This window comes from Equus caballus, chromosome 10 (genome assembly GCF_041296265.1).
Source record: "Equus caballus isolate H_3958 breed thoroughbred chromosome 10, TB-T2T, whole genome shotgun sequence".
NCBI classification, from domain to species: Eukaryota; Metazoa; Chordata; class Mammalia; order Perissodactyla; family Equidae; genus Equus; species Equus caballus.
Window position 1 is genome coordinate 67879603 of NC_091693.1, and position 19405 is coordinate 67899007.

The window sequence follows — 19405 nt, forward strand, 5'->3', positions numbered from 1 at the left end:
ACCTGAGCTCTCCAGAACTTCTGACCCAGTGGCTGAAAACCAATTGGAGGAGTCAGAGGTCTTCAGAGTTGAAGGGGTTTCATCACCGAGTACAACTCCCCACTCATGTTTGAATTCATACCTCCTCCCTGATATACTTGACAAATAACTTCCTTTCTTCCGCACATTTTTTGTTGTTGCTGTTCTTGTTGTTTTAAATCCCTGTGTGTCAAGCATGTCCTCAGACTTTGCTTGAACATCCCCAGAACGGAGCACTCCTTCCTGTATGAGGCAATCCATTCCGCCTTTGGACAGCTCTGATGTCGAAGAAGTTCTTCCCTCTGTTGAGCTAGAATCTTTTTTCCTCTAACTCTGACCCATGGGTTTAATTCTATCCCTTAAGTCACATGGAACAATACTAATTCTTTCTCCATGACAGTCCTTCGATATTTGAAGGTAATCTTCACATTTACAATGAATTTTCCTCTTCTCTACGCTAAATATCTTTTCTTTTTTTGAGGAAGATTAGCCCTGAGCTAACTGTTGCCAATTCTCCTCATTTTGCTGAGGAAGGCTGACCCTGAGCTAACATCTGTGCCCATCTTCCTCTACTTTATACGTGGGATGCCTACCACAGCATGGCATGCCAATCGGTGCCGTGTCTGCACCCGGGATCCTAACCGGCAAACCCTGGGCCACCGAAGCAGAACATGCGCACGTAACTGCTGCACCACCAGGCAGGCCCTACAATATGTATCTCTAATCCTTTGAACTATTCCTCAAATGATGTCTTTTAGTTTTGTGGTTATCCTCTTCTGAATTTTATCTTTCTGTTTGTCTATGTTTCGTTTGAAGAGTCATGCCCAGGACTGACTGAATGCACCAGAGCAGAGAAGTACTGCTACCTTATTTATTAGCTCAGCACTATCTAATAGAACTTTCTGTTATGATGCAAATGTTCTATGTCTGTGCTGTCTAATATGGTAGTCAGCAGCCACATGTGGTTGTTAAGCATCTGAATGTGACTATCAAAAATGAGGACCTGAGAGGCTGGCCCCGGGCCGAGTGGTTAAGTTTGCACACTCCGCTTCAGTGGCCCAGGGTTTCACTGGTTTGAATACTGGGTGCGGACATAGCACCACTGATCAGGCCATGTTGAGGCGGCATCCCACGTGCCACAGCTAGAAGGACCCACAACCAAAAAAAATATACAGCTGTGTAATGGGGGGATTTGGGGAGAAAAAGCAGGAAAAAAAAAGAAAAGAAGATTGGCAACAGCTGTTAGCTCAGGTGTCAATCTTTAAAAAAGAAAATGATTAACTGAATTTTTAATTTAATTTAATTTATTTATTTAAACATAAATAGCTGCACATGGCTCATGGCTATCACATTGAACAGCACAATTGTAGATGGGTTTTTATTTATTTATTTATTTATTTTCTGAGGAAGATTAGCCCTGAGCTAACGTCTGCCAATCCTCCTCTTTTTGCTGGGGAAGACTGGCCCTGAGCTAACATCCATGCCCATCTTCCTCTACTTTATATGTGGGACACCTACCACAGCATGGCTTGCCACGTGGTGCCATGTCCGCAACCTGGGATATGAACCGGTGAACCCCAGGCCACTGAAGGGGAACATGTAAGCTTAACCACTGTGCCACTGGGCTGGCCCCACAATTGTAGATGTTATGCCTCTTACAATACAGTTTATTTTTTGGCAGGTTTTTGATTACTGTTTCAATCTCTTTACTTGTAATTGGTCTATTCATATTCTCTATTTCTTCAAGATTCAGTTGGGATGTCGTATGAGTCTAAGAATTTATCTATTTCTTCTAGGTTACCTGGTTTGTTGGCATATAGTTTTTCATAGTATTCTCTTATAATCCTTTGTATTTCTGTGGTATCTGTTGTAATTTCTCCTCTTTAATTTTTAATTTTGTTTATTTGAGGCTTCTCTCTTTTTTTCTTAGTGAGTTTGGCTAACAGTTTATCAATTTTATTTTTCTCAAAGAACCAGCTGTTAGTTTCATTGATTCTTTCTATTGTTTTTTCAGTCTCTATTTCATTTATTTCTGCTCTAATTTTTACTATTTCCCTTCTTCTGCTGACCTTGGAGTGAGTTTGTTCTTCTTTTTTCAGCTCTGTTAGCTGTAGTTTAAGATTACTTATTTGAGATTTTTTTTATTTGTTGAGGTAGGCCTGTATTGCAATGAATTTCCCTCTTAGGATCATTTTTCCTGCATCCTGTACGAGTTGGTATGATGTGTTTTCATTTTCATTTGCTTCCAGGTATTTTTTTATTTTTCTTTTGATTTCTTCATTGATTTAGTGGTTGTTCAGTAGCATGTTGTTTAATCTCCACATATTTGTGACTTTCCCAGGCTTTTTCTTTTCTTTTTTTTTTTTGTTAATTTTTTGTTGAGTTAATGATAGGTTACAATCTTGTGAAATTTCAGTTGTACATTATTGTTTGTCAGTCGTATTGTAGGTGCAACCCTTCACCCTTTGTGTCCACCCCCCACACCCCCTTTCGCCTGGTAGCTACTAATCTGTTCTCTTTGTCCACATGTTTAAATTCCTCATATGAGTGGAGTCATACAGAGATTGTCCTTCTCTATCTGGCTTACTTCACTTAACATAATTCCCTCGAGGTCTATCCATGTTGTTGCAGAGGGGACAATTTTGTTCTTTTTCACAGCTGAGTAGTATTCCATTGTATATATATACCATATCTTCTTTATCCTTTTATCTGTTGATGGGCACTTAGGTTGCTTCCATATCTTGGCTATTGTAAATAATGCTGCAATGAACATTGGGGTGCATGGGACTTTTGGAATTGCTGACTTCCAGCTCTTTGGATAGATACCCAGTAGTGGGATAGCTGGATCATACGGTAGTTCTATTTTTAATTTTTTGAGGAATCTCCATACTGTTTTCCATAGTGGCTGCACTAGTTTGCATTCCCACCAGCAGTATATGAGGGTTCCTTTTTCTCCACAACCTCTCCAACATTTGTTACTATTTGTTTTAGTTATTTTTGTCATTCCAACGGGTATAAGGTGATATCTTAGTGTAGTTTTGATTTGCATTTCCCTGATGATCAGCGATGATGAGCATCTTTTCATGTGCCTATTGGCCATCCGTATATCTTCTTTGGAGAAATATCTGTTCATGTCTCCTGCCCATTTTTTGATTGGGTTGTTTGATTTTTTGTTATTGAGTTGTGTGAGTTTATATATTATGGATATCAAGCCTTTGTCAGATGTATGACTTGCAAATATTTTTTCCCAGTTAGTGAGTTGTCTTTTTGTTTCAATCCTGTTTTCCCTTGCCTTGAAGAAGCTCTTTAGTCTGATGAAGTCCCATTTGTTTATTCTTTCTATTGTTTCCCTTGTCTGAGAAGACATGGTGTCCGAAAAGATCCTTTTAATACTGATGTCAAAGAGTGTACTGCCTACATTTTCTTCTAGAAGCCTTATGGTTTCAGGTCTCAGCTTTAGGTCTTTGATCCATTTTGAGTTTATTTTGGTGAATGGTGAAAAAGAATGGTCAGTTTTCATTCTTTTACATATGGCTTTCCAGTTTTCCCAGCACCATTTGTTGAAAAGACTTTCTTTTCTCCCTTGTATGCCCTCAGCTCCTTTGTCGAAGATTAGCTGTCCACAGATGTGTGGTTTGATTTCTGGGCTTTCAATTCTGTTCCATTGATGTGTGTACCTGTTTTTGTACCAGTACCATGCTGTTTTGATTACTGTAGCTTTGTAGTATGTTTCAAAGTCAGGGATTGTGATGCCTCCAGCTGTGTTCTTTTTTCTCAGGATTGCTTTAGCAATTCGGGGTCTTTTGTTGCCCCATATGAATTTTAGGATTTTTTGTTCCGTTTCTGTAAAGAATGTCATTGGGATTCTGATTGGGATGGCGTTGAATCTGTAGATTGCTTTAGGTAGAATGGACATTTTAACTATGTTTATTCTTCCAATCCATGTGCATGAAATGTCTTTCCATCTCTTTATGTCATCATCCAATTCTTTCAGAAAAGCCTTGCAATTTTCATTGTATAGGTCTTTCACTTCCTTAGTTAAATTCACCCCAAGGTATTTTATTCTTTTTGTTGCGATTGTGAATGGTATTGTGTTTTTGAGTTCTTTTTCTGTTAGTTCATTATTAGAGTATAGAAATGCTACTGATTTATGTAAATTGATTTTATACCCTGCAACTTTGCTGTAGTTGTTGATTACTTCTAAAAGTTTTCCAATGGATTCTTTGGGGTTTTCTGTATATAAGATCATGTCGTCTGCAAACAGCGAGAGTTTCACTTCTTCCCTCCCTATTTGGATTCCTTTTATTCCTTTTTCTTGACTGATTGCTCTGGCTAGGACCTCCAGTACTATATTAAATAAGAGTGGTGATAGAGGGCATCCTTGTCTCATTCCTGTTTTCAGGGGGATGGCGCTCAGTTTTTGCCCATTGAGTATGATGTTGGCTGTGGGTTTGTCATATATGGCCTTTATTATGTTGAGATAGTTCCCTTCTATCCCCATTTTGTTCAGAATTTTTATCATAAATGGCTGTTGGATCTTGTCAAATGCTTTCTCTGCATCTATTGAGATGATCATGTGGTTCTTATTCCTCAATTTGTTGATATGGTGTATCACGTTGATTGATTTGTGGATGTTGAACCATCCCTGTGTCCCTGGTATGAATCCCACTTGATCATGACGTATGATCCTTTTGATGAATTGCTGAATTCGGGTTGCCAAAATTTTGTTGAGAATTTTTGCATCTATGTTCATCAGCAATATTGGCCTGTAGTTCTCTTTTTTTGTGCTGTCCTTGTCAGGCTTTGGTATAAGCATGATGTTGGCCTCGTAGAATGTGTTAGGTAGTGTTCCATCCTCCCTAATCTTTTGGAATAGCTTGAAAAGGATAGGTATTAAATCCTCTCTGAAAGTTTGGTAGAATTCCCCAGGAAAGCCATCTAGTCCTGGGATTTCATTCTTTGGGATGCTTTTGATTGCTGTTTCAATCTCTTTCCTTGTGATTGGTCTGTTCAAATCGTCTGCTTCTTCTTGACTAAGCTTTGGGAGATTGTAGGAGTCCAAGAATTTATCCGTTTCCTCTAGGTTATCCATTTCATTGGCATATAGTTTTTCATAGTATTCTCTTATAATCTGTTGTATTTCTGCAGAGTCTGTTGTTATTTCTCCTCTTTCATTTCTGATTTTGTTTATTTGTGCTTTCTCTCTAAAAAAGACTCTCTTGATTTTGTTTCCTGACTTCTTTAAATAACTAAGGCCAGGCAATAATTCTTTCTATCTTATTTTGTATATAAAATAGTGCCCATCTCATCAGGAGCTTATTGATTGAAAAATAGACCCTCATCCAGGTGAGGCAAAGGGGAGCAGAGTGAGGAAATGGGGTGGTCTCAGGGAAAGAGGGCAGAAGAAGCTATCTGCCCTCAGGGAAATAGGTCTTCTTTGCTTTTCTGAAGTCCATCACAGCTAGTTCCAAGGGATGGGTTCTCACAACTTTGGCCGTATATTTCCATCAATACTACCATATTGTCCCAAACAGCTCTTGATCAACCAGAGTTAGTCATGGACCAGTTTTCTGCAAGATTCTCCCCACATCCTATCTCTCTCTATGGAAAGGAACTATCCTTTATCTTAACTTCCTGAGGCCAGCCTTTCAGGTAACCCTTCCCAGGGTTGGCTGACTAATCCAAGGAAAAATTCCCCACAAACATAAGAGAAGAGGGAAAAAAACACCAGTATTGCCCCAGTAGGGTGCTCTCTTCTGTGGTCAATGCTATGTTAGGCCTTTGGAAGAAGAGCTTCTAGGGGCCGCTAACTGCAGCCACAGCAATGGGGGGGGGGGTATCCGGGGCATATGGGGGGGAAAGAAGGCCCGCCTCACCCCTCTCTCTTCGAGGACTGATATCTTCATTGTTGTTCTTGCTGTTATCCAAGGTTTATCAAAAGTATTACAGCACAGCAGAAAGATTCGAACAGCTCCACGTGGTGTTTTGAAATTCATCCCAACTGTAGTCTGAGTGAACTGCAGTTTGGACAGACTGCCAAAGTCCAAGAGTTTCAGCCTTTCCTTAGTGTCAGGATCCACTTCAGTGGTCTCCTGACCCAGGGCTGAGATCTCAGGAACATAATGATCTCTCCTTTCTCTCTCCTCCTCCTGCAGCTTGATGGAGACACTTCTCACGGGGCCTCTCTGAATCTGCTTCGTCAGACATGTGACATGGCCTGCGACCTTGTTGCAGAGCTTTTTGCTGGGAATAATAGCTATTTCCTTGCACATGTGCTTGTTGGTGTGGAAGTTGTTGCCCAGGTGTATGTGGTACTTCTCAATGATGACCCAGGCCGCCTTCTTCACAGTTCTGATGCGAAGGCGGCCCATGTTGATGGGTCACTGGGAAAAGAGAAGAGGACTGATATCTTGCTTTTAAAATAGAACTAGGAAATATGTCTCTATACACGAAGACAGGAGAAGTGTTAGGAGGTTCTGAAGGAAGGCTACGAGGAGGATCAGGAAGCTTGGGATCTTGTTACTGTCATGCTATAGATATAAGTGGGTTTGTGGAATAGTCAAAACACAGTCATTGCCTTTTTCCCAGCCTCAGTTTCTTCATTTGTAAGATGGGTACATTGGACTGGATCAGTGTTTTTTAATCCTCAAATCAAAATTCATTGGTAGATTTTGAATCAAGTTAGAGTATTCAAGAGAAGGTTTTTTTTTTTAATGAAATAAAATAGATCAGAATATGCCATTATACTTAGTAACTGTTTTGTTAAACTTTTGTGCCAATTTGTGTGTGAGTGTGTGTGTATTGGGTTACGACATCAAATGTGTTTCCAACTGTGGATCACACAGTAAAATAGGTTTTTAAAACACAGGGATTCATGATTCCTGAGGTTCCTTCTGCCTGGTGTTTTTGGTTTCCCCGTGTCTGCAGAAGGCACTCCTTAAAGAATCACCTCTACGGTGATTTGGGAGAACAAGTTTCCATGATGCATCCCAAACCCCCAACCCAACCAGGCAGCGTTTGTATTGATCCTGTGACATGCATAGCTCCTCAGAAGGTGAGGAGAGCTGAGCCAGATTGTTAAACAAGACTGATTCCATGACACCTTGTGAGATTTTACATGATGGACACAGTTTCTCACACATTGTAGACCATTTGGTTTCATTATGATGCTTTAGAAGAGTTCTTACTTTAAGCAGGAAGTTGAACAAAATAATAAGATCCCATCTCTAGAGGTAATATTGCATGATTCCATGAATACAAAATTTCAAGGAATATTTATAACCAAGGACATTCTTCCTGCAACAGTAATGACATCAGCCCCTCCACAGTGAGGCGCAGGTTACAGAGCACTTCTGGTCATCATCCCACTTCATTTCCTCAACAGTCCTGTGACCCTGGGTTGGCAGCTTGTGAGGGGTCAAGTCAGGACTTGAGCTCAAATCTCCTTCCTTAAAAACCCTCTTAAATTCGATTGTACCATGTGGAAAGGGATTATTGTTAGCAAATTTAAATTATCAAGTGTATTTTTTCTTCTCATGAAACTAAATTTAATTCCATTCAGTACCCGTCAACAAACATTAGTAATGCCTGTGCTAAAGGTGGGACACTGCACTTGACAGATCTTTGTTGAACAGCCATGCTGTAGGAATACTTGGTATAGATGGACAAAGCATGGGAAGCCACGAGCCACCAACAGGACACAATCCTAAAATTTGAGATAGGGTTGGACAATGTTACTATTGGCAAACGAAGCTAAGTAACCTGCAGTTCTCATTCCGGAATATTTGCAAAGACAATGCTACTAAATGGGTTTCCCCAAACCTCTTCAGTGATACCAAAATATATCTGAGACACACTGCAGCATGCCTGAGGCAATGCTGTCAGAATGGAAGGATGGAGTGTGGGATGCATGGACTGGGGTTAGACGCTGTGGTACTGTGCTTGGGTCTCCAGCACTGACCCGCAGCTAGGCTCTTGAAAGCAAGTGATCGGGCCAAGGTCACACACGTGGTGAAGTAACAGAAGCTCATCTTCTGATTTAAGAGCTCTTGCCACAATAGCCTGTGTCTTCTGGAGTGGAATTGGTGGGCATCAAGGTAGCATAGTTTGGAGACATTTCCTCTGAAGATTTTTCAACCTTCTTAACCTAGTTTAGGATCCTCTAATAGCCTTTTGATAGTAATAGGTTTTGATACACAGAGTTTTCCCCTTGGGAAAATAAGGCACTGTGCAACCCACAAGAATATTCAAGTTGCCCTGAAAGTATATGAAATTGCATCAAAAAACTATATCCCAGTTTCTCAATTAGTTTTATTGTGGATTTGCTTTGATTGAATCATTTCCTAGAGGCCAAATGGCCCTTGTGAGGGGAAATAATTGAATTCTGGAGCACAAAGAGCTGAAGACCAGACTCAAACTCACCAGCGAAGAGGTGTCCAGATTCTAGCCTGAGCAGTGTCTGGGGGGCCCCGGGCTAGTCTCTGCCCTGTCCTGCAGAATTACCACAGCACAAGGTTTGAGAAGGCTGGCGGGACAATCGACAGTATAAACACGGATGCACAATATTTTGCTTTTAAAGACGCTTCGTATAAAAACAAAATATTTGAAGGCAGAAGTCATTGAATTAGAAAAAAGGAAATATTGAAGTTATTTTCAATTAGAAATGTAAAATGGGTAAATATGTACACACAGTGAAAACTTATCCGTTTAAGGTGTAGAATTAGGATCTACCATAAGCTATAAAATGGTAAAAGTTGGGGCTGGCCTGGTGGCATAGTGGTTAAGTTCGCACATTCCACTTCTCGGGGGCCCAGGATTCGCCAGTTCTGATCCCGGTTGCGGACATGGCGCTGCTTGGCAAGCCATGCTGTGGTAGGCGTCCCACGTATAAAGTAGAGGAAGATGGGCATGGATGTTAGCTCAGGGCCAGTCTTCCTCAGCAAAAAGAGGAGGATTGGCAGTAGTTAGCTCAGGGCTAATCTTCCTCAAAAAAAAAAAAAAGTAAAAGTTTTTTATTAGGCTTGTATTAATTATCTTAATCTAGTAAAGCACGCTTCACTGTCAGAGTTAGACCAAAGTAAGACTAACCATTTAATTATAATTGAAATACTGTATTTAACTTTCTCCAGATTTCTCAAAAATATAATATGCTAGAGTGGTGGGGTCCAACAGCTATGTAAAATCTTAATTGCTTTTTACTATATTAGCAATAACCAGTTAGAAGTTCTCATGGAAAAAAATTTCTTCACAAAAACAGTGACAACATTAGCAGCAACAACAACATGAAAACGAAATGCCTGAGAATAATCCTAACAAGAAGTGCATGGGACCCATACGGAGAAATATCAATAAACATCAATAGGAAAATCATCAGTTTCCCTATTGGAAATGTGAAGAATGACTATCAAGAGACAATTTATAAAAAAAGAATATACAGATGGTCTAATAAATATGATCTATCTTGCTTATAACCAAAGATTTGAAAAATAAGCTAACAATGAGATTTCATTTTGATACTAAACTGGCAGGATTTAAAACTAATCACATTATTCAGTTCTTCCTGAGGTGCACTAATACGGACATTCTTGTATAGCACTGGTGGGAGAGTAAATTAACAAAGTTGCTTTCAAATTTAGCAATGTGTTAAGCACCTTAAAGTATTCGTATGCTTTTCACCAGTAATCCCACATCCAGAACTCAATCCTAAAAAATTATTGGGGATGCAGACAAAGATTTGTGTGTAAGGATGTTTATTGCAGAATTATTTGGGGCCGGCTCCGTGGCCAAGTGGTTAAGTTCACGCGCTCCGCTGCCGCGACCCGGGTTCGGATCCTGGGTGCGGACCTGGCACCGCTCATCAGGCCACGTTGAGGCCGCGTCCCACATCCCACAACTAGAAGGACCTGCAACTAAGATATACAACTGTGTACAGGGGGAGTTTGGGGAGATAAAGCAGAAAAAAAAAAAAAAAAGATTGGCAACAGTTGTTAGCCCAGGTGCCAATCTTTAAAAAAAAAAGAATTATTTATAATGGCGAAAAACCTGAACTAACTTATGTGTGCAATGATAGGAACTGATTAAATAAATTATGGTCTATCTCTATAGTAGAATCCTTTATAGCCACTAAACATCATGTTTTTGAAGAATATTTAATAACATATGAAATTATTTATGATGCGAAGGGTTAAGTGCAAAAAGCACAGGATACAAAATCGTGCTTTATGATGTGTTAGTTTGCTAGGGCCGGCATAACAAAATGTCACAGTCTGGGTGGCTCAAATAGCAGAAATCTGGAGGCAAGAAGTCCAAGATCAAGGTGTCAGCAGGCTTGGTTTCTTCTGAGGCCTCTCTCCTTGTCTTGCAGATGACTTGTCTTCCTCCTTTATCTTCACATGGCATTTCCCTGTTGTCTCTCTGTTTATCCTAATCTCTTCTTCTTATAAGGATACCAGTTAGATTGGTTTAGGGCCCACTCTCATGGCCTCATTCTAACTTAATTACTCTTTTATAGGCCTTATCTCCAAATACAGTCACCTTCTAAGGTACTGATGATTACGGCTTCAATATATGAATTTTGGGGGTGGGGGGAACACAATTTAGCCATAACACTATGATTCTGATTTTGTTTAAAATGCACAGAAGAAAAAAAGACTGGAAGGAAATATAGTAGACCTGTGGCTTTGTGAGTGATCCCGAAGATTCATAATGTGGTAATTGGTAAATAACTTCGTTGACGTACAAATCTGAGTGACATTTAATAAGAAGCCCTATTTAGTAAGTAACTCTAGCTGCCCATTGGGCATCTGCCTCTCCTCAGGCTTCTTTATGTTTCAGTTATTATCTTAGATGTGGCAACTTTCATTAGGGGTTGAAAGAGTCACTGAATTTTTTTGGTGATACCATACCATATTTTATTGGGGAAATATGCTACAAAGGTACTTGCAAAACTGATGCTCTATCCCCTATAAATATATAAATAGTAAAAAATATTAAAGGTTAAGAAAGGTTATCTGAATGGTGTGGTAGTAAATTATTTTAACTTTACTGTTTTTATCGTATGTGCTATAATAAGCATGGGAAACAAACCCATGTTGTTTAAAAAATATTGAAAAATTTCCACCTGAAAATTATGGGACCAAATTTGCTGTCCTCGATTTCATGCTTTGTGATTCTTTAAAAAGTTTTTTTGAATTCGATTCAATCTGGTTCAACAAACATTTGTCGCACACCTACACTGTGCTTGGTGCTGTGGTTCAAAGCTTCGCGAGACACCATCTGACCGGTCTGAAAATTCTTACTCTAGTTAAGGTGACTGAAAACCCCTCTGCTAACTGTGAAAACTGCAATAGACAAAACATGGAAGCCCAGAGGAAGAACCGATAAAGGCTTTGCAGAGGTGACTCCTGTTTTAGAGTTAAATCTTGAAGACAGAGTACGATTTCACTATTCAGAAAAGGGGAAAGGAGGTCATTTCAAAATTGGGGTCTGCAGGGAGGCAGGCATGGAGGTGTTTATATCGGTTCCTGAAGTGAGGAGCAGACCTTAAGTCTGGAGAACAGAGTTTGGGCAGCGACATGGTGGACGGGGAATTGGTGGAGGCAGAGTTTTTGGCAGCAAGACTAGTCAGGAAGTCATTATGATGGCCCATGAGTAACGATAAAATACCGTTAGGGAACCAGCAGCTAGATGGAGAGTTGGGGGCCAGTCAGAAGACCTTCTGGAGCTAGAGATGGCAAGACTGTATTTGGGGCAAGTAGGGAAGAGTTATATCAAAGGAGCCCCAGCTTATCAGCCTGGACGTGGCAGGATTAAAGGGAATACCAGGGGAGCAGCTGGTTGAGGAGATTTCTGAAAGAGGTGAGGGGGTGGAAGTCAGAGAGTTAATTCAGTCTCATTTCTAAAGTGCAGATTTTCACAACAAATTCCTCATTTACCATTTGTACAAGTCAATGCTGAAGAACCCCTGTGCATGTGTTTGTAACCAAAGCATTCACAATTAAGGTTTCCAGGTCACGAGTGTATGTGCATGTGTGTTTCAATTTTATTTTGTCATATAGTTCAGTAGCACTCCAGCTGTCTAGCAAACACTCACTATTATAATACTATTCCTATTTTATGCTTTGGAGACTAGAGACACAGACAGATTATGCTTTAGAATTTGTCCATAGCCACTAAGGTAATATAAAGCTACTTGTTGGCCACTTAATTTAAAACATTAATTAAAATGGTAGCAAGACAAGTATCATGTATTAGATTACATAGAGCATAACTTGAAATCCATAACCACATAATTTAGCAGTTTAGTATTTGGTATATTCAATTTAACTCAAATGTTTAATGAGCATCTATGCTGAACTGGACTAGATGGAGAAAATTTCCTGGAAGGCAGAAAAGTGTTAATATTTAGCTAAAAAATGAGACTGTCCTAAATAGGAAACATCAGCTTTTCTAAATAGAGTAAGGAGTCAAGTAAGGATATTTTAGTTAATAAATAATAAGTTTAAATACAAACTACAGAGGAAAAGGCTTACACAAATGTAAAGCTACTGTTGGCACTTAGACCTAAGGAACACATATCTTTTATTTTCAACTTTGTTTTTTAAATTTATTTTTCCTGCCCTCCCCGCCCTGCCCTTTTCCCCTCTGGGAACCACCAGTCTAATCTCTATATCTACGTGTTTTGTTGTTGTTTTATCTTTTTATATTTTATAAATCCTTTCATCTCATAATCTCAAAGCACTTAAATAGAAACTCATTAAAGACCATACCATCACTATGAGGTAGTTATATATAAATAGTTTTATATTTTCAGATGAGAAGGTGAAGCAAGAGGTCAATCCAGTAACACAGTATAAGTTAGTGGCAGGTGTAGACATAGAAATAGAATGTAGTTTCTCTTGGCACCCAAAACTTTGTTTCATTCAATAGCTTATTGGCATTTAGAAGTAAACACTTTCTTTTAAAAAACATTCTAACAAAAAATCTGATTTAATTTTTTCCCTTTAATATTAGCAAAACAAAAATGCAAACACAGGAGCCAGCCTGGTGGCGCAGCAGTTAACTTCACACGTTCTGCTCCGGCAGCCCAGGGTTCACTGGTTCGGATCCTAGGTGTGGACATGCCACTGCTTGGCAAGCCATGCTGTGGTAGGTGTCCCACATATAAAGTAGAGGAAGATGGGCATGGATGTCAGCTCAGGGCCAGTCTTCCTCAGCAAAACAAGGAGGTTTGGCGGCAGATGTCAGCTCAGGGCTAATGTTCCTCAAAAAAAAAAAAAGAAAGAAAAAGCAAACACAAACTTGCCTGATTTAATAAGAAGATATTCAGCCCAGAATCCAATTTGGGGTCCAGAAAATTGTTTTCACGGAGCAGAGAAACCTAAAGTAACACTTTAATTTTAATGTTTAAGGAACTTTATAGTTTTCAAAGTGCTGTCGTTTTATTATTTCATTTCACGTCGTAACATCTTTTCTTTCATGGACTTAGAAATTTGAGAAAAGCAAAGGAAAGCAGTGGAGGTGGAAGCAAAGCCAATCCCTCGAGTAACCCGAGTGGAACTGGACAGAAACTTCAGTTTTTATTAGTAAACTTGAGCATACATCCTTCACTCAGACCATAATCTGGAAGAATACTTCACCCTGGAGTGACTGAGCCAACCTTACCATAAAGATCAAGTTAGCGATGACAGAGAGATTTTGTATCCGATTTTGTAAGTGGTGCCTTTTCTGAGTTGGGGAAAGAGGAACTGGTGGAAAATAAAAAATTTCTGTTTGATGAATAAATATAATCGTTGAGGTCAAGGATGTCTAAGTTCCTAAATTTAAAAGTTTTTATATTTTAATTCCCCAACCTGATATATTTGTGATTAAAGGTTGTATTTATAAAAATGTTTGAATTATATATTTTGATTCCAATAAAACAGTAGTGACAGGGAGTCATTAGAAAACAACATCGACGTCATCAATAGTAAGAATAACTGCTAACATTTCCTAAGAGTGTGCTGTGTGCCAGGCACTGTGCTAAATGCTTTGTGGGTATTGATTCCTTAATCCTTTAAATCCAAGCTGCTCCTAAACCAGTCTCCTCTGAAAAGTGTCAAACGTTAATCTGAAAACAGTGTACAGTACATAACACTTAGAAATCATGTTGACACATAAATAGAAAAGAATTTTGAGAATGAGCTATATATTCAAAGATACCATTTCATAGGCTCGTTGTACAAATATTATACATAACAGTTACATATAAAATGAAACTTTAAAAATAAATGTATTCTATTAATACATTTTGTGCACACATATATACATTTTTACAAGAATGGCATCGTGATACATATATTCTTTTAAAAATAAAGCTTATTTTTAGAGCAGTTTTAGATTTATTAAAAAATTGCAAAGCTAGGACAGAGGTCCCATAGCCCTTCATCCAGTTTCTCCTATTATTAACATCTTAATTAGTATGCCGCATTTGTTACAATGAATGAGCTAATATTAATAATTACCTAAAGTCCATATTTTATTCAGATTTCCTTAGTTTTTACCTAACATCCTTTTACTGTTCCAGGATCCAGGCCAGGATATCACATTACATTTAATTATGTCTCTTTCAGTTCTTCTCAGTGGTGACAGTTTCTCAGATTTTCCGTGTTGATGACCTTGACAGTATTGAGAAATACTGGTGAGGCATTGTAGAATGTCCCTCAATTGGGATATGTCTGATTTTTTTCATGATGAGACTGGGATTATGGGTTTTGGGGAGGAAAACCACAGAGGTAAAGTGCCATTTTCTTCTCATCATATGAGGGATACACACCTGACCATCTGGCTGAAGTGGTATTTGCCAGTTTCTTCAGTCTAGGGGCCACTCTGCTTTCCCTTTTTCATACTGTACCCTTTGGAAGGAAGCCACTATGCACAGTCCACACTTAAAGAGTGAGGTGTTGTCCTTCACCTCCTTGAGGCTGGAGTATCTACACAAATCACTGGGAATTTGTCTGCAGGAGAGATTTGTCTATTCTCCCCGATCCCATTTATGTACTTAATCACTTACTTATATCAGTATCAACTCACAGATATTTATTTTATATTTTGGGTTATAATCCATCCCTTTTTTTTGTCATGTGCTTTCTTTGCCCAATAAAATGTTGTAGACAACTTTCAAAGTCAATAGAGGCGGACATCATACCTTTTAGAGGTTATACAGTATGAATTGAATCAATCCTCTACTGATGCACGTTTTTGCTTCCACTTTTTCCTTATTTCCAACAATGCTGGCATAACATCCTTTTTTTTTTTTTTCTTTTTTTGAGAAAGCTTAGCTCTGAGCTAACTACTGCCAGTCCTCCTCTTTTTTGCTGAGGAAGCCTGGCCCTGAGCTAACATCGTGCCCATCTTCCTCTACTTTATACATGGGACGCCTACCACAGCATGGCGTGCCAAGCGGTGCTATGTCCGCACCCGGGATTCTAACTGGTGAACCCTGGGCCACCGAAGTGGAACGTGCGAACTTAACCGCTGCACCACCGGACTGGCCCCTGGCATAACATCCTTGTACATTCATTTTTGTGCATGTGGGTGACTATCCTGAGTTTACTCTTTTAATCCCATAATCCCTAAGACATACTGTATATATCTGAGCTTTGTTCCCTGTTCCTCAAGCACGCCCTGCTTTCCCACGCTATTTTCTCTACCTAAAATGCTCTCCCCGTCTTTGCCCATTGAAGTTCCCTGCATGATTCAGGGCTCAGTTCAAAGTCTCCTCGCTGTAGGAGCACTTCTCTAGTGTTTTGATGAGAATTTAATGCTACAATCCCACTTCTACTTATCATCTGAGCCTACTACTCTATCCCAGGACTTCTTTCTACTCGTTTATGAACTGGTAGGGGCAGAAACGTGATCAGTCACGCTCATCTGTTTATTCCATCACAGGGGTGGGCACATAAAATAACTAGCATAATTTTGACTCTAAAGCGAAAGATCTGAGTAACTGCGAAGTTAAGAAATGTGCTCAATATTGCACAGCTAGCTACTCTTTCTTTCTTTTACATGGTTGCTCCAAGCTTTAGGGAACCGGAGGAGTTGAATACAGGTGTTAGCTTTCGTTTAAAGCGCAAACTATGCTGTAGTTTAAAAGGAATGCTTTCTAGCTGTCGTCAAACACGTTATTTGAAGACAACAGTCTGTGTCTTCCCAAATGAGCATCTTCAATGTGCCAAAGATTCATAGGAAATTGTATAATAATGCAGAAGAAATAAGGTAATTAAATAAGGCCTCTGATCCTTCCGACTCGCTTTGTAAGTAAGCAGGTGGCATAACGTATCTTACATATTATCATTAGTAATAAGAGGTGAATGTCAAAAAACAAAACAGGAACAAAACAAAGAGACAACGTCAGTTTGGCCGGCACGCTGTGTCAGTGGGCTGAGGCTAGAGAAGTTCCCGTCCTGCTGTCCCGATGACCCACGTGGCCTGCACCTGGAGGAGACGCGCCCTCGCCGATAACACGTGGAGGCGGGGTACCCACCTCCGCGGGCCCAGCCGGCCAGGAGGAGGCCCCGTGGCGGGCGCGCGCGCAGTCACTCGCCCGCACTGGGTCGCGGCGCCGCGGGGGTGTGTGGGGGAGGCGGCCCCGCCTCCACTCTCGCAAACCCGGTCACCTCAGCGTCTGCGGCCACACCCCCAGCGGGGGGCGGGGGGCGTCTTTAAGAGCCCGCCGCCGCCGCCCGCTCGGTCGGGCTGAGCGCCTGGAGGCCCGGGGATTGTTCCTGAGGCGCTCGCCGCCGCCTGCGCCTCGCGCCGCCCGCCCGCCCGCCGGGGGCTCCACCGCCCTCGCCTCCGCCGCGCTAGCCCGCCGGCCCGGCGCTCGCAGCTCCTCCGCGCGCCCGCCGGGAGCCCGCGTCCCTCGCGCTGCTCCCCCGGCTCCCGAGGTGGCCGCCTCGGGCTATGGTGCCCTCTCAGGAGGAGCCCGCCGCCGAGCGGGGGCCGAGCGAGACGCAGCCGCCCGGCCTCGAGGCGGCCGCCGAGAAGGTGGAGTTAGATCTGGCGGGGCCGGCGGGCGCCGAGCCCCCTCAGCCTCCTGAAGGCGGCCGCGGCTGGTTGGTGATGCTGGCGGCCATGTGGTGTAACGGGTCGGTGTTCGGCATCCAGAACTCCTGCGGGGTGCTCTTCGTGTCCATGCTGAAGACCCTGGGCTCCACGGACGATGACCTGATGGTCTTTAAGACAGGTGAGCGGCGGCGCCGGCCGCGGGCGGCCCCGGGAGGCGGGCGCGGGGCCCCGAGCGCATCCCGCGTGCGGAGTGTGCGCGCCGTCCGGGCGCGCGGTGGGTGCCCGGGGCGGGGGCGCGGGAGAGGTGGGTCTGCGCCGGGGCACCCGCAGCCTGCCGCTCCCGGGGCCTCGGGGTGCCTGTCTCTCTGTGGACTCCAGATGCAGGGACTGTGTGTTTGGAAACAAGTCGCAGAACTTATTTGCCTTGATCTTCCTGCTTTTCTCTCTGCAGAGGAGGCGCTGAGAGTCTACAGCAGACTTTCCTCTTAATTTTTGAAAACGGACGGAACCTTCCAAACCCAGCGACACCGCACTGTCATTTTTACGGTCTGTTTCGTGACCGTGACGGTTGGGTTTTTGTTCGTCTGCCTCTGGGGCTGCAGAGGGGTGTATGTGTTGGGGGGCCGCCGGGTTGGCGAGGTGCAAGAGATTTAATATGCCAAGGTCACGGGAGTTCCGAAGGGAGCCCTGCAAGAGCCACGGTTTCGTGTTTTTTTGGGGGGGCGGGGGGCGCGAGGTGCACTTTGTGCTAAACTTGGAAAGCGTAGGAGGCAGCCGGGTTAGGGGCTGGGAAAAGGAAAGTGAGGGGTTGCCCTTTCCTGCTGGGTTCTTTGTCATATTTAACCATATGCCAGTGAAAAAGGTGCAGACTCAACATTTTTTCCCCGGTAGAGCGTTATTACACGATCTGTTGACTAATGAGGCAAAAAACAAGTCCAAGACCTTCTGTGTAACTCGTTTACGTACATTAGTTCACTTCATCCTGCGAGGCAGGCATGGTCGACCCCATTCAGGTGCGACCACTGAAGCTTGGTGAAATAATGTGTTTTGGTGAGTAGCAGAATGGAGACAGAACACACATAACTTAAAGGGCTAAGTGATTTCCATGATAAATCAGGCTCCCTTCCTGCCATTTGGGGAACTTTATATGATTAATAGTCTTTTTTTTAACCTTAATTTTCTATTATTTTTAGAGTGAATGTTCCTTAGGTCTTTAGCATGTGTACAAGGAATATGCAAGACTGTTATAACAAATTCTAAGGCAGAGGTAATATTCAGAGTTTTAAAACCTTGTGTAAATAGTATTATACTATATGTATCATTCTGCAATTGGCTCTTCTACTCTGTGTTATGTCTGTGATTTATTCACATAATACCTGAATTTGAGCTGGTAGCTTAAATTCTTTACATTTTAACTCGTGGTTTTCTGTTGTATGACCATATTGTATATACTTTATTTATGCATTCTCCCTTTAATAGACATTTAGGTTACTTCCACACTTGCTATAAAGAATGCTGCAATGAATATTCTGGTACATTGTCTCTTTGCGCATGTATTGAATAAGGTACCATATTTAACCTGGAATTTCTGTTCCATAAATAGCTCTTGAAGCTGCTGTGTTATGCAGGTCACAGGGCTACGTATGAAAGCGTTAAAAATGTAATATCATATGCTTACTTTTTAAGGAAGGCAGCCATTGGAAAGTTTAGCAGGATAGATATGCATATACAATAGTAAACAAAAATAATTTTGTGCGTTTTCTATATGAGTGTCAGGTATCTGGGAGGGAAAAGCTCAAGGAGGCCAGATTGACAGAGTTAACATTTTATGACTAGGTCCTGCAGCATTTAGCATATTCTTCGGCATCTAGCAGTATTCTTGCCTGGGATTACAGATTCTTAATGCAGTCAAAGCAACAAGACAACAGTCTTTTGTTTACCATTGTTTTTGCAAACTCAGATGAGTAAATCCATTGGTGTCTATGGGTTTTTTTTTCCTCCTTCCTTCCTTCCTTTTTTTTGAGAGAGAGAGTGAGCAACTGCTGGAGAAAGACCATCGTTTTGCCAGGGAGCAGAGTTTGCAGTGTTGAAGCCTCTACCTACCTTCCATCTCCAAAGTTCCTCTTGGCTATAGTGTCCCAGTACTGGGTAGCTGAAGGGGAGGGAAGGGATGGGAACCTGTTCTCTTGAACTTTTTGAAACTGCATATTTTCAGTTTTGATGAAAATCTTTCTCCATTTACTTTACTGCTAAATCCTTGACAGCTTTCAGTTATGTTTGTATAGGCATGGATGTGTATCATATAAATCGTATCAGCAGTTATACAGGTAGGCCAATTGAA

The 19405-nt window shown here is 41.5% G+C and overlaps 2 protein-coding genes across 3 annotated transcripts in view; one reads left to right on the top strand and one right to left on the bottom strand.

Moving 5' to 3' along the window:
* Positions 1-5786: 5786 nt before the first annotated feature.
* Positions 5787-6389, bottom strand: LOC100072376 (small ribosomal subunit protein eS17-like). The gene has a single exon (XM_070222806.1). The coding sequence runs from the start codon at positions 6387-6389 to the stop codon at positions 5787-5789; it is 603 nt and encodes a 200-aa protein (XP_070078907.1).
* A 10149-nt stretch (positions 6390-16538) lies between these two features.
* SLC16A10 (solute carrier family 16 member 10) overlaps positions 16539-19405 on the top strand; it is a 127658-nt gene continuing 124791 nt past the window's right edge. For both annotated transcript variants that reach the window (XM_023650933.2, XM_070225438.1), the window contains exon 1: positions 16539-17242. In XM_023650933.2, the coding sequence (XP_023506701.1) occupies positions 16960-17242 (283 nt within the window). In that variant the 5' untranslated portion in view covers positions 16539-16959. The remainder of the gene's footprint in view (positions 17243-19405) is intronic.

Excerpts from the sequence above, each read along its gene's own strand:
- LOC100072376 (XM_070222806.1), bottom strand. The coding sequence starts at position 6,389 with ATGGGCCGCCTTCGCATCAGAACTGTGAAGAAGGCGGCCTGGGTCATC.